General features: G+C 44.4%; 1 protein-coding gene across 12 annotated transcripts in view; it reads right to left on the bottom strand.

The window, feature by feature from the left end:
• Nucleotides 1-280: 280 nt before the first annotated feature.
• The window catches only part of LOC137437758 (peptide chain release factor 1-like, mitochondrial), a 52,198-nt gene continuing 36,651 nt past the window's right edge, over nucleotides 281-15,827 (bottom strand). For all 12 annotated transcript variants that reach the window (XM_078766212.1, XM_078766210.1, XM_078766213.1 and 9 more), the window contains 4 exons: nucleotides 9,398-9,515; nucleotides 9,056-9,192; nucleotides 8,823-8,921; nucleotides 281-895 (listed from right to left, as the gene is read on the bottom strand). In XM_078766212.1, coding sequence (XP_078622338.1) covers nucleotides 776-895; nucleotides 8,823-8,921; nucleotides 9,056-9,192; nucleotides 9,398-9,515 — 474 coding nt within the window. In that variant the 3' untranslated portion in view covers nucleotides 281-775. The remainder of the gene's footprint in view (nucleotides 896-8,822; nucleotides 8,922-9,055; nucleotides 9,193-9,397; nucleotides 9,516-15,827) is intronic.

Raw genomic sequence — 15,827 nt, 5'->3', positions numbered from 1 at the left:
TTCGTTCATGCCAAACATATCGTCGAACCTGTCATATATCACAATCGCCATGCTCTACCTTTACATTTTTCATTCTGTGTGAAACACAAACAAACAGATTGTTAAAATGACCATCAAATATCGAAAGCATCGGCGTTACGTCTCTTCCAACAAAACGGTACGTATAGGCCGTAGGCCGAATGCCTCACCTTCGGGCCGTTTTGGACAAATTAAGCCCAGGTTTCTTAATACAGTAGTGTATCGTTTCAGTAGTATCGTTTTCATAACAATAATAATATAGTAAATATGACCATAACACTTTAATCCCAATGTCGTGAATACAAAGTTAATAGATTGAAGCGGTGTATGGTTCATGATTCAATGATAAGCAGTGTACGGGACGAACAACCGCGGAAGTAAGGAATTAGTCTCGGTTTTTTGATAGCATGTTATTAACCCAATCCTTGTGGGGTACATAGATTACAGTAGATCTTCCCTCAGTTCTGTAAGTAAAACTTACCTCACCTCCACGTGTCTGGATTCCTCCAAATTTCTTTTTGTTTGTTATAAACAGCATTAGCGACTGTTTAAAAAGCAAATCATGTGTTTGTGGTTTATAATATTTTACAAGCTCGGCTACGCCGCTGTTAGACTTTCGGTCTTGTTTTATTTACAATCCATCAACTCCATTTTGAACCACGACCTTATTCACTGCCTTCCCCAAAGGTCATGTGCAAATGAGGGTGCTTCAGCCAGCGAACTTGTACAACCGATGCAATTAGCACTCCAGGCTAGGTTATCCTGCAGCTCTGGTGACAGGGTTTCCTTCCTGCAGATCGATTAAGGCTTCCCAATCTGAAGCCTCCAGCAGCAAGTCTATGGTGTCATGCAAGGTGCGGCCTCCGCTCACAAAACTCTGCCAATGGAGACAGGGGAGAGGGAAGAATGTGGTTGTGCTACAATCTTAACAAACCAAGGATAAATTACGGTGGTTTATTAATCTTTGTTCAATGGAATGTAGTTTTGTCACAATCTTGAGCAAGCAAGGATAGTTGAAAAGGTGCTCAGAGCACAAAGTACCAACCTGCAGTGCTGTATATTGTTCAGCATTTATTAGCCTGTCCCCCACAAAGCGGAGATGGGGTTTTGCAATCGTGTGCGTATCATAACTTTTTTACCATCTGAGTTTATGTCATCAAATTTTTAACAAAGCTTTATTGTGAGAATGTGGAGAAGTCAATTTAATAATTTGGTCAAAAGGTCCAAAGATCAACATCACATAAAATCGTGTATTTTCATCCGATTGAACTGAAATCTTAAGAATTTGCATATTGGGTCACCGAGTTGGTTCACCAATTTTTAAAAAAACGCTAGAAGCTGATTTGAGGTCAAAAGGTCAAGGTCACAAAATCATAGATTTCAATTTGAAATTTGGAGCAGGATTTGCATGATGGGTCACTGAGGCCTATTGCTTTTGAGGTCAAAAAGCCAAGGACACTTAAAATCATTAATTTTATGCCTCTGCTGACGAAGTCGCCGGAGGCATTATGGTTTTGGGTTGTGCGTCCTGCTGCCCGTACTGCGTGCCCATTCGTCCGTGATAGGTTTTTGTTACCGCGATAACAAGAGAAAGGCTGAAGGGATCTAAGTCAATCTTGGTGCAGGTATGTATAATGAGGTAAAGATTAACTCTTTCGATTTTGGGATCACAAGGTCAAAGGTCAGAGGACAGAGGTCTCATTAGGTAAAAATTATGTTACCGAGCTAACTTGTGAACCAGTGATGTGATTTTGACCAAACTTGGTATAAGTATATATTATGATGAAAAGATGAACTGATTAGATTTCTGCATCAACGGTCAAACATCAACGGTACTTATTTTTTCCACATGCGAAATTTGCATTTATGTTTATTTAAATTATACAATGGACTACAAAATGTAAATGTTTCATGATATTTGTTATATTATATCACCTTTATCTATCAATATTGTTGAAATGAAGATCAAATAGCTGTATGTTGAAATATGTTGATAAAGTCAAAACTTTACATGGGGTGTACTTACTTTTTCACGTGACTGTACACTGTGAACATAGCTTCACAGGATATCCCACCATGCACACTGGTAACATAGCTTCATGGGATATCCCACCATTTACACTGTGAACATAGCTTCACAGGATATCCCACCATGCACACTGGTAACATAGCTTCACGGGATATCCCAACAGCTGCGTAATAAGTCATCCCCCGAGAGTTACAAGACAGAATGAAAACACTCCACCGCATCTATTAATGCAATTAGCTGCCCCCACTTTCTCTATTGAAACAATGCAATGACATTCACAGATTTTCCTCGACATTCACGGGATTTTCCACAAATCAGGAACCACTGGGAACCTATCCCCCCTTTTCCCATTGAATCAATGCCCCCACATTCACAGTTTTGACATTCGTGGCATTTTCCAGGAACGTATTTTCCCTGCGAATGTCAGGACCTGAATGCATATCAAAGGCGCAATCATGTCTCACCTGTAATTGGAGGAAACAACCAATTGGAGCTCACCCAATCAATTGTCCCCAACTATGGTGAGGTGTTGGGTGTTGGGCTAGCGGCTAGGGTGCCGGCTTAGGATCCTAGGATCCTGGGTTCGAATCCCGGTCGATCGCTGAATTAACGCCAGGGGGGTTGACTCAGCCTGTCATCCTTCCGAGGTCGGCTAATTGAGTACCAGCTCACTGGTAATTCCCTGTTTGTCATAAAAGGCGACAAAAATGGTTGGCGGCAGGAAGGGCATCCGGCCGTAAAACATTGCTTCAAAAAGGGGACCGAAAAACAACAACAACCACGGTCCCCGAAAAAGGCCAACCCCTGCTTTGCGGGGAAAAATGGCCTCTAAAGGTGTTTTATTTTTTTATGGTGAGGACTAAAATTAATTACCTGCCTGCCCTTCCAGCCAAAGAAAGCTGCATAAAGCAACCAAGAAAAGCTACATTCGGTAAGCACTTTGGCATTTCAAACCGTACCTGGGTTCTTGCACAGCTGCAGACATTTACAAATAGCACAAGCATGAGAATCCCAATGCTACACGCCTCAAATCCACCACCAGACCGACTTCATTGCTTATTGGTGAATCATCAGCGACCGCATAGACAGAAATGTACACCACTGAGGCTGCCTCACATGTACCACGTGAAATGCCAGTCACAGTCATCATATAAATACTGTTACCTGGGAAGAGGGGTGGGGGATCCAAAGCTCGATTGTGGTAAGAATAGCATGGACCGTGTGATCGCATAGGCTAGATTTGCTCTTGTAACTTTGTCTGGAGGTAAGTCATCTTGTTAAAAGTGCACCAATGAGGTGAGTGTGTACCTTAGAACAATATAGAATAAGTTTATCGTGTAAAACCTCCTGGCAGGCAAGGCCGGATGTAGGATACTTGTGGAATAACACCAAATTCACATGGAAAGCAAATTGCACTTTAAAAGGAGAGAGCATAAACCACAGGCCATGGCAGCGAGATAGGCTGCAGAGCCCCGGAGAAGGGTTGAAGACTTTTTATTAGGGCTAGCCCACAGGGCGGGATGGCCCTGAAGATGGTACGCCCACAGAAGTGGGCGGCCAATTTGTGGGATATGCTGCCCAAAAAGGCGGTGCAAAAGTTGACGAGGGTTGTTACCATGCTGCGAGTGGCCGTTCTAGTTTTAGAGTTAAATATGGGCGTTTAAGGGGTAGGATCTCTCTACACTCAATTTCTTTGCATCGTCGCCAGAATGGGGTGACTAGACCTCGAGACGTGGACACTACCTTGCTGCCACATCCTGCTTCTGGGACGCCTCATCCTGCTCACCCCGAGCCTGAAAATCTACCAGCTTCATGCCAAATGCAAATCCTTGCCTTCCCTATTGGTTTGTGTGACATTATTAGCACCACAATGAGGGGATTAGTCTTTATTGTTCTATTTTCGTTCATCTAATATATAAAATAAAGAAGAAAGTTTGTTTATTTTTATTTTTTTCCCTTCGTTCATTTATGCATTCGGACCCTGCAGGAACCAGTGTAACCAAACTTTGAATGGCCTCCTCTTTCTTCCAGAGCAAGGTTGAGGGCTATGTTTAGATTTAAAAGATTGACCCCAGATAAATGGCCTTCAGCGTCGATCGGGTCTTGTGCTCATACACTGCCTGGGTTTTATTTCCGGGAAACAATCGAGTAATATGTGTTGTGAAGCTCATATGTTGAGGTTGTAGTGATTTGGTGTTAACAACACAAATTTAACTATTATAGTGTTTACATGTGCGTCTGTTATTAAAAACATTGTTTTACACATGTATATTTTAACACCTCCAGATTCAGGCCTCGAGTGAGTATGTTGCTTACACACTGCCTGGGTTTTTTTCCCCAGGAGTGATCAAGTAATATGTTCTGTGATTGTCATGCAGGAAATATATAAATATATACTTCATTGAATCTTTCTGGGCAACGCCGGGTACTTCAGCTAGTTGTACATGAGTGTGTGTGTGCCTCTCTACTCGCTGTCCTTTGGGCACCTGGTCTGTTCCAATTTATTTATTGGCATCCCATCTCTCCCCTCGAATATATCTTTAAAAAAACATTTGAATTGTAAAGAAAACGTTTTCACACCTTCCCACGCAAACACCACCAGTTTCGGCTATGTTTGGGGAACCTTGGGAATCATACTATAATTCACCAAATGTCCATCCGTCTGTCTGTCTGTCTGTTGGAAGGTACTGTTACGGATTTATGTGAATTACTATTCAGGTCTTGGCTTATTAATGTGTAGTCGATTAAAGGTTGTTGTGATTAAAGGGTCAGGAGCCCTTCTGGGGAAAAGGAGACCGGAAACGGAAGAAGAAAAGACACGAGGTCCGGGAGAAGCGGCGATTCTCTTCTTCTTCCTCGCCCAGCGCCGAGAAGAGCGGTATTGATATTGAGCAGCGTGGGGAACGCTGCGTTTGAAAGCCCGTCTGGCGAGAGGAGTTACCTGGACGTGTAATTACCCATTTACACGTCAAGTCGCCGGGGGTTCGTGCATGGAACCAAGCGTCCGGCACAGTTCGCCTCACCGTCTACAAGGACGCGTACGGGTCGCACCTTGGGCCTCGCGCGCGTTGCAAGCCGCGCTTGGTTTTGCCCCGTTGCTTGGCAAGGAGGTGTGCGCTGCAGCAGCTGTCCCCGGTACGAGACGTGCACGTTGGGAGCACGTCCGCCCGGGGTTCGTTCAACCACCCGGGTGCGGAGAAGAGAGACATTGTGAGGGACAGTGACCCCAAGTGGTCGTGAGTGGGGACAGGGGTGGACACATATGTAAGATGGCCATCTTCATAATATTGATTGTGGATTGTTGATGGTTGTTGATTGCTCGGGGAATATATTATTGCTTACTCCGGATCCTTGGTGGGGGGTTTCTTATTGACTGAAATTCATATTGATTGCGTTACGAAAGCGTATAAATCATAGATCTTTCTGGCGGAGTTCCTCTCACGGTCCGGGGGTCACCGAGACCAGGTAGTCACCGGGAGGACCATGTAACAGTACTGTAAAAACTGCTGAACCGATCTCAACGATATTTTGGGTGGATAATCCTGGGATCTCCAGGAGTAAAATAGGCTATTTAGTTTTTCCAATTTCAGCTTTAGTCTCCAGCATTCTCAGGTTTGGACTCATGCATAACATTCGCGTTCGCATAACATTCATTGTTCTCATTGTGACGATGTTGTTTTCCCGGGTGCCGCACAAACGGCTGCACCGATCGCTGCACAGCTGCACCGATCGAACCCGGTGACCTCGGACAAAGACCTTTGATAAGGACACGGGTTGAATCCCTGCTTAAGGGAATTCTAACCCATTTCAACTGAAGGAACCACGTATCGGGAGTACATACGACATAGCGATTGTGAACACGATTAGTTTAATCTCTACATGAGACAATTCCACATAGCTATTTGGGCGGTGAATATGCTAACAGATCGCTGTCTCCATCGATCTTGCCAAGGCCGTAACAGCTATCGGCTCAAAATCCTTTTAACTGTTGATTTGGAAGTTTTTACAATGAAGGAAACACATATCGGGAGTACATACGACATCGGGAGTACTAACTGCACGCGTCTTCAGTATCAAGCTTAAATCTGTCATGGCGGATCTGAAGAGCGGACTGCTTGGAGAAGTGGTGGGCTACTTCGGCATGAAGGAGGATCAGAAACGTGGACTCCCACACTGCCACATCCTGCTGATACTTGCTCCTGCATGACGTTATTTTCCCGGGTGCCGCACAAAAGGCTGCACCGATCGAGATTTAACAGATGTTTATATAAATCGTTTAAAAGAAAAAAAGCCTTCAATTTCTGATATTTAGCCTTTTCATTTGGGCCTCCCAATTGAAGCCCCGCCCGTAGGGCGGGTACCGTTGCTAGTCCTTGTAATTTAAAAAGCAGTAACATCTTAAAGACCGTTTTGGATCCGCCGAGGCATTTATAAGACCTCTGGCACGGAACAACCGTGTTAACGGACCCCTCTGGTGTGACATTGCTAAAGGGCCAATCACGTCTTTCTTGGTTGAGAGAAGATTGGTCGTTCCCTAAAATTACAGGTTATACATATATATATATATATATCTATATATTTTGTGGGAATTACTCCAAAGGGTTAAAGATACTTAATATAGCATAGTTATTTCCTTAAATTAATTGTGATATTCGGTATGCGTCGCTTATGTGCTAGTTAGGTGACATCTCCCTTTCCCAATGTTTGTCTAAAATTATCATTCTTTTTGACCTTTTATTTCATTTTTTCCCCTTTGAAATCTGTCATTTATGTGACTGAGCGTTTCACTTGGCCTTGAGGTGCTAGCTTGGCGGGAAAAGTCTCCACATCATCACGACTGGGCCCCCACCTCAGAACATCAGGGGTGAAGGGTCGTGGAGCTGGTAGGGTAACGACAATGCCACCCCACCCACCCAACCAAAGCAGCGACCAATGTTGAGTGAGAGGGAAGGGGAGCAGCACATCATGAGTGACGCATGGTCCCAAGGAGATAGAGGTGGGAGCAATGGTGGAAGTCAGGAGTTACTCAGAATTGGCTCTGTGGAAGCTGCGTCCCTCACCACCCCATTCAAGACAGGGTCATGCTTCAGCCCGTATAAAAGCCAGGCCCTCTCCTTTTGAAATGGGTGGCGACTTCAAAGCGATCGGTTCGGTTCCAGCTGCCAGGACCAGCGGGACCCAACTACCAAACTGCATTGGGTTTGCCCACAATTCCCTTCGGTCTTATCCTTACCAGCTTTGTCTATCTCAGGTAGAGTGCCTAAGGCTTTAAAGCATAGGATAATTAAGAATTCCCCGTTTCGTGGGCACATATTTTGATAGTGGAGAGTGGTATATTGTGTTAGTTGCATCATTTATTTACTATTGCTTGCTTCCTGTACATTCCCTCCCCATGACCATTACTTATCGATAATTAAACTCACTTGGTCACGGGTGAATTCCGTATGTAGTAGCCGATTGATTTGGTGGTTTATAAAGCCCTATTATGGGATTAATTGGCCCAATCCACACCACTTATTATAAAGTTGCATCACGTGACTCAGGTTGCTCGGCATGATGCCTCTCAGCGCAACACTGGGCTGCTTTAAGACTTCCAGTCTGCAGAGTAATGCAGTCGTCAGACACAGGTCCGGCAGGGAGGATTTGAAGCGGTCGACTGTTGCGGTCACTCTGACGCGACCCTCCGGATCCGAACAGGGCAACTATAACGACTGGTCGCTATGTATGTATGTATGCATGCATACATACATACATACATACATACATACATACATACATACATACATACATACATATACACATACACAAACACACACAAAATATTGAGGAGCGAGAACAGAACGGATCGGGCCATAACAGAACAAAAGGAACAGTAGAGTAGGGGTGGGGAAGAGGGAAACATCAACAGGCAAGATACACAACAACAACAACATGCATTTTAAAGGCCATTTTCCCTGCTAGAGCGGGGGTTAGCCCCGCAAGTTAGAGGCAAGATGAGGGAGAAAATTGAGGGCAACTCGGATAAATAAGTACCCCTGCCTCGCACCTTGCTCAGCTTGACACTGTGGAAACGAAGGCCATTAAGATTATTGGAATCTCTTGCGATGATGTTGAGTCCATGAGTTTATCACCTTCCCATCACAGACAGGTTGTTGGTATCTGTCTTATACCGCTTTCTTTCTGGTCTTGCATTCTCTGCTCTTTCTGTGCCCACCTCCAACCCCACACCCCCCCCCCCCTCCCTTCCCGTACTTGGTCCGCCATCAATTTTATGCCATTTTACGTCATCTTCCCTCTTGCTCTCAGCGATGAGGAATATTTAGATTCAGACATAATGGCGGCTCGTAGGAAATATAGATTGTGCTCAGAAATGCAATAAGCAAGAGTTTAAAAGCCTCTTATGTCCTTTTTTGGAAATAATTTCGAGTTTTTGTAAGGTTCACCTGGCTGCTTCTGGATGGGTTTGAGGATAGAGGCTGAGTAGCAGCCTAAACCCGAATCCTATCCAGGTTCCTCCTGATGACTCAATCTTTGTCTAATTTGGGTTCCTCATACTCCAGTGCTGTATTTGGTCAGTTATTTGATTACCCATTCAATGAGAGTGCCACGGCTTTCCTGAAGCTGATCCCACTCCCCCCTTATCTACCTTACAAGTTTAGAGTCATCTGCAGTCATTTTGAAAGTCTACTCTTTGCGCCTCAATCCAAATCATCAATATAGGTTACAAACAAAGCCAGGAAATTGTCTAATGTTCTAATATGATCTCAGAAGGTACCTGGATCCCATGCACGGTGAGCGAGATGCGATGATCTGTCACACGGTTTTGGTTGAAGTTGTAGGTTCGAATCCTCTCTGCCTGTGCCCGTGTCCCCACCTGCTTACACCATGTCAACATGGCAGGAACTTGCTCAACACACCATCACCGATTAGCCGTCATCCACCATTAATGACACACACACCAACGGGTCGATTAAACAAGACAACTGTGACAAACCCAATGAACCCTACCTGCAGCTTTCGTGAACTCTGGCGACTCTTGGCCTCAACTTCATAGCGAATGCGGAATAGACATTGCTGCAGCTTCTGCAGAGCCCGCTGTCGGTTCTGCAGCTGCGATCGCTCCTCCTGACACTCCATTGCAGTGCCTTTTTCACATATGCGTACAGACATGTAACAGGCAGGTCTTCATGCAATCACTCTCCTTTCCGAGCAATGGCCATTCTTACTTTTACACAACATAGGTTTTAGCCTGCTGCAAATTACAGTCAAGTTGGATCAAATGTGAAGATTAGCAAAACTAGAAAGCAATTTTTTTTTTTATGTTAAGAACGATTAATTGCAGAATCTCACCTGAAGGAAGGTGTGTGACACGTACGGCGCTTTCTGTACAATTCACGTGTTGGCCACCAGCTCCACTTGCCCTGAAAGTGTCAATTCGCAGGTCCCGAGGATCGAGCTTGATATCAATCTGAGCAAGAAACACAAGAAAGCAGAAAGTGACACCAACAAGCGGCACTTCAGATGGTGCTACTTGATCAGTACAGAACAGCCTTCAGGAATTAGAACTTCACGTAGTAAAGTATTGACATCAGGAGTATTGTCTTTGATCTGGACTATCATCAAAGAGAAAACAAATAATTTTGGCAAATGATTCAAAAATAAAACATAGTGCAGAAATTAATCAAATAATTTCGTTTTGAATGAGGAGGAGAGTGAGGGAGAGGGAATAAGAGCCTCATGAAACAACTTCAGTTTTGTATATGCTATTTAACGCATTCTCCAAGTTGAATTATGCAAAAAAAAAGGCTAACATAATAAAGCTATTGCAACCACTTTAGGTGATGATCCCCAATGGGTGAAACAGCTGTTCTTGGACAGTTTATGTTAAGCTGACTGATAAAACCCATTGTAGCACAATTCTTCACCTCAAGGTGGCATGCACGAGGTGCTTCCTGGTGTTGTTTTGATTTTTGAGAAATAAACGACTCTTTTCTGAGCTGTTGAGCCTGGGTTTGAATCCGAACCCAGCTATAAACTGTGATACTGGTGTTTCGCAGGCAGGCCGATTCAATGTGTGCTCCATCCCTCAGATGCACGATAAACTGGGTGTCCTGTCTGCCAGCATTAGATGGTGGATGGTTAGAGATCCCACGGTATCCTTCGCTAAGTGTAGGCGAGCTATCGCCGGCACAAAGAAACAAACTAAAGAGTTCAATGAACACAATAATTCATGCAGTGTTGAAGTATATACTTCAATTTTAATAAAAGTGATCTTAACACTGATTGCCTACTATGACGATACAAGGATACTCTGTGTGGATCTGTGTGTATACTGATGTGTGTATCAGATTCTGCCACTTCGAGTATTCTTGTACAAAATATTACACGATTGTATTGTAAAACAGAATATGCTAACATGCCAGACAATGCAACAAATGATCTGCTGGCAGTTCGATGAAAATAAATCTTCGTAATAATCATGATCACCATTATCAGTCTCCAGGAGAAGTTTTACCACTTCATCTGCATTCACATATACGTGTGTGTGTATATATATACTGAAACGCAAAAGAAACTTACCACCTTTGAAACCTTTAAATATCAACAATAACACTGCGTGTAGTAAATGTGTGAACTTATTTGTGGACAATAGTGTCCTCACTGTCAGACAAAACGGTCACGGATGGTCACTTGAACCTTCAATGGTCACTTCATAGCACAGCTGTTGAACAGCCGTTTTGACTGTCAGTGATTAGCCAAGGGGTACGGGATGATTTTAATGAGCTGCACGTGATGTCTTGATATTGGCTTTAAAAAGGCCAGTGCAAAATGGGCATTTCAATCAACATGCCGCGATTGTCAAGGGATCAACGGCAGTGTGCCCTGGGCATGCTGCAAGGCGGACTGAGCTACCGTGAGGTGGCACGTCGCCTTGGCTGTTCACACCAGACGATATCGGCCCTGGTGGACAGAGACACCCTCCACAACTCTGCAGATGACAGACCTCGATCAGGGAGGCCAAGAGTCACCACTGCAAGGCAGGACAGGCAGATGGTCCGAAGTCACCTGCGGGATCGATTCCGTCCAGCATCCCGCACTGCGGCAGAAACTTCGGGGCGTGCAAACCCACGGATCTCCAATGATACTGCACGAAGACGACTGCATGACTATGGTCGGACTGCCAGAAGACCATACAGAGGCCCCGTGATGACGGCTGCCCATCACCGCAACCGACAGAGATGGTGCCAGCAGCTTGTTTGAAACTTACAGAAACTTACCACTTGTTTGAAATGTAATAAAATTGTAACAGTTCAAAATAAAACAAACCAACAATTGCTAATTGAAACATTGGCATTTTATTGATGACATGTCAAGTTTTTGACCAAGATACACCATCTCATCAGTTTGTTCTACAGTACAGAACAGCACAGGGTGCAATGTCAGTCCCCTTTCAATAGCGTGTGTGGCCACCATTGTTTTGGATACAGGCAGTGCATCGTCGGCGTATACTGCCTACCAGTCTTTGGATGGATTGCTGCTGGATTCTGTCCCACTCAGTCCTCAATGTCTGAAGCAGCTCTGCCCGTGTCCTGGCCCTGCCAACTACGCGTCTTCCAAGCTCATCCCACAGGTGCTCTATGGGATTCAGGTCAGGGGAGAGCGCAGGCCACTGCATGGTGTTGATGTTCTCGCCTTGGAGAAATGCAGTGGTAAAGCGAGCAGCATGGGGACGAGCGTTGTCATGCGGAAAGGTTCTCAGTTCTGGGTGATCTAGCAGGAATGGCAGCAGATGAGGTCGCAGGATGTTATCCACATACCGCTGGGCATTAAGATTCCCTTCCACAACCACCAGTGACGTCCTGTACCGGCCTGATATGGCGGCCCACACCATCACACTTGGGTCACCCCACCTGTTGGCGTGACGCACGCAACAATCGGCATATCGCTCGCCAGTTCTTCTCCAGACACGCTCACGCCCATCAGGACTGTCCACACAGACCCTTGACTCATCGCTGAAAGCGACCTCGTTCCACTGCGCCAAGGTCCACCGCTGATGCTGCTGGCACCATCTCTGTTGGTTGCGGCGATGGGTAGCCGTCATCACGGGGCCTCTGTATGGTCTTCTGGCGGTAGCTCAGTCCGCCTTGCAGCATGCCCAGGGCACGCTGCCGTTGATCTCTTGACAATCGTGGCATGTTGATTGAAATGCCCATTTTGCACTGGCCTTTTTAAAGCCAATATCAAGACATCCACACAGACCACCAATATCAAGATATGTTAATAAGATAATTATTCATTATTATTAACAATTATTATAAGATATTAGATTATAATTATTATTAACAAGATATGTTAATAGATATGTTAATTAACGCCAGGGGGTTTGACTCAGCCTGTCATCCTTCCGAGGTCGGCTAATTGAGTACCAGTTCACTGGTAATTCCCTGTTTGTCGTTAAAGGCGGCAAAAAGGGTTGGCGTCAGGAAGGGCATCCGGCTGTAAAACATGGCTTCAAAAAGGGGACCGAAAAACAACAACAACCACGGTTCCCGAAAAAGGCCAACCCCTGCTTTGCGGGGAAAAATGGCCTCTAAAGGTGGTTTATCAAGACATCACGTGCAGCTCATTAAAATCATCCCATACCCCTTGGCTAATCACTGACAGTCAAAACGGCTGTTCAACAGCTGTGCTATGAAGTGACCATTGAAGGTTCAAGTGACCATCCGTGACCGTTTTGTCTGACAGTGAGGACACTATTGTCCACAAATAAGTTCACACATTTACTACACGCAGTGTTATTGTTGATATTTAAAGGTTTCAAAGGTGGTAAGTTTCTTTTGCGTTTCAGTATATATATATATATATATATATATATATATATATATATATATATATATATATATATATATATATATATATATATATATATAAATGAATGTATATATCGTATGAATGAAATATATATATGCACAAAGTAATGTGAAAAAGTAAGTCCACCCCATGTAAAGTTTTGACTTTTTCAACATATTTCAACATACAGCTATTTGATCTTCATTTCAACAATATTGATAGATAAAGGTGATATAATACAACAAATATCATGAAACATTTACATTTTGTAGTCCATTGTATAATTTAAATAAACATAAATGCAAATTTCGCATGTGGAAAAAGTAAGTTACTTTTCACGTGACTGTGTGTATATATATATATATATTATATATATATATAGATATACAGTGGAACCTCGACTTACGAGTGCCCCAACTTACGAGTTTTTCGAGATACGAGCCGTCACTCTGGCAGTTTATTGCTTTGAGATGCGAGCCGAGATCCGAGTTACGAGCTTTCGCCACCCGGTCACGTGGTTATCTTGCCGTGCACGTACAGTATCTCTGTCGTAGTATAGCGCTGCATTTTAGTTTTCGCATTTCCGTTATTTTGAGTTTCCGCCGCCAGGTGGGCTCCGGTCACGTGGTTATCTTGACGTGCACGTACAGTATCTCTGTCGTATAGCGCTAATGATATATAACGCCGCCGATAATGATATGATAATTTATGATAATCTATGCAGCACGACGTGGTCCTCACGTCACACAAGGCGCCTTTGCCGGCGCAAAACGGCTCTCTCAGGGTCAAACTCGGTATCGTTTTGAGCGCACGGTTCAGACCTTCAAGAAAAAGTTTATTTTGTAAAAATCGAGCCACGCGTTCAAAAGATATGACCGGTTTTGTTCGCCGGCACGTCGGCGCTCGAATCGAATCGAGTTAAAACGAACACTGCCGTTGTCGGGTCCGTCTGAGACAACCACCGGGCCTAGAACGCTGGGACCGGTCTCGTTGGATAGGCCTGGATCAGATCTCGAAACGCTGGAAGCTGCACCTCTCTGTGATAATCTTGTGGACCATGACAAGAGATCGTGCGACACGTGGTTATCATGCCGTGCAAGTACAGTATCTCTGCCGTCAACTTGTTCAGAGTGCCGGCGATAGCTCGCCTTCTCTTTGTGGAAAACACGGTGAGATCCTTAACATCCAACAACTAATGGGACGCAAACGGGGCGCCCAGTTTAGCGGTACACACATTGATGAATCACCCTGCCTGTGATTCACCCATGACAGGTTATAGCTGGGTCGGGATTCAAACCCAGGCTGGACAGTTTAGACTTTAGAGTCAAGTGTGCGTACCTCCAGTCCAGGCCATCCTGCCAACTTGTATGCTGCATACAGGTGAAATATAAAGCGCGAGATATTTTTATATATACTGTATATTTAAAAAAAAATTGGTGTGGTTTTTGGCGGGCTGGAACGGATTAATAGCATTTCAATGCATTTCAATGGGGAAATTTGATTTGAGATACGAGCAATTTGAGTTACGAGCTCGGTCACGGAACGGATTAAACTCGTAAGTCAAGGTTCCACTGTATATATATATATATATATATATATATATATATATATATATATATATATATATATATATATATATATATATATATATATATATATATATATATATATATATATAAAATTATATAGATATATATACATACAGACTTGGCATTTAATATGAAATTTTTTTTTTTTCTCGACGTGGGTTTACTTTCTTAACTCAGTATATCAATCTGCAAAGTTTCTTTTATGCTTCGGTGATTTCTTTGTTAAAAGAACCATGTCACTGATTGTTTGTCGCAGCAAGAAGTCAATAACAGGATTATATCACAGGTGGCGTGACAAAATGTACGGACAGGTACATTTGACGATTGGCTTCACAATCGGGTATACAAGGGTTGTTGCGTTCTGTATTAGTGGAAAACAACTGCTGCACGTCTCCAAAAGTTATTGCCGCTTCCTCTGGAGATGGTCCGTCAACTCGACAATGCTGTTTGTCATGGAGTGGTGGCTTTACGAAATTACGGCATGAAAGAGCGTGCTGTTGCTCGGCAGTATGGCATCACTCAAGGTCAGGTGTCAAAGATCCTGAAACGAAATGCTCAGAGGGGTGTCCCTACCCCAATACCGAGCCCAGGACGTCCCCGCAGAACTACAAGGAGGGATTATCGCCAGCTGCACCGGTTCGTCCACAATAGCCGTACCAAGTCAGCTAATCGGCTTAGGGCTGAGTGGCAGCAACTGACAAATGTGCCTGTATCCAGAAGGCTAGTCAACCAACGACTGGTTCAAGCAGGCTATCGTGCCAGGCGTCCCCTGAGAAAGCTACGCCTGACCAGACAACACAGCCAGCACCGATTGCAGTGGGCCAGAGAGCACCGTCAATGGCAGCTAGGACACTGGAATCACGTGACTTTCAGTGACGAGTCTAGATTTCTGGTCTATCGTCAAGATGGCCGCGTCCGAGTGCGCAGAAAAGTGCATGAAGCCCACAACGAAGATTGTATAGTGCCAAGAGTCCAAGCTGGAGGTGGTGGGGTGACCGTTTGGGCTGCTTTTCATGCAGCGGGCAAAACTGACCTGGTTGTTCTGAATGGAAACCTGAACCAGTTCAAGTACAGGGTCATTCTGGAAGAAACATTGCTTCCATTTGCTCCTGCAGCCTTTCGAGGAAACTTTGTCTTCCAAGATGACAATGCACAGCCTCATCGTGCTCGCATGATCCAACACTTTCTTGCTGACCGTGGTGTAGAGCATATGGAGTGGCCTGCCATGTCCCCAGATATGAATCCGATAGAGAACTTGTGGGCAGAATTAACGCGTCAAATCGACCACTTGGACCAGCAGCCGACCTCTGTGCGTGAATTGCAGCAGACTATTATCACTG

Source organism: Myxine glutinosa, chromosome 12 (genome assembly GCF_964187855.1).
Source record: "Myxine glutinosa chromosome 12, kmMyxGlut1.1, whole genome shotgun sequence".
In the NCBI taxonomy this organism is placed as follows: Eukaryota; Metazoa; Chordata; class Myxini; order Myxiniformes; family Myxinidae; genus Myxine; species Myxine glutinosa.
Note: the sequence above shows the minus strand (reverse complement) of the source record. Positions and strands in the feature narration are given on the sequence as shown.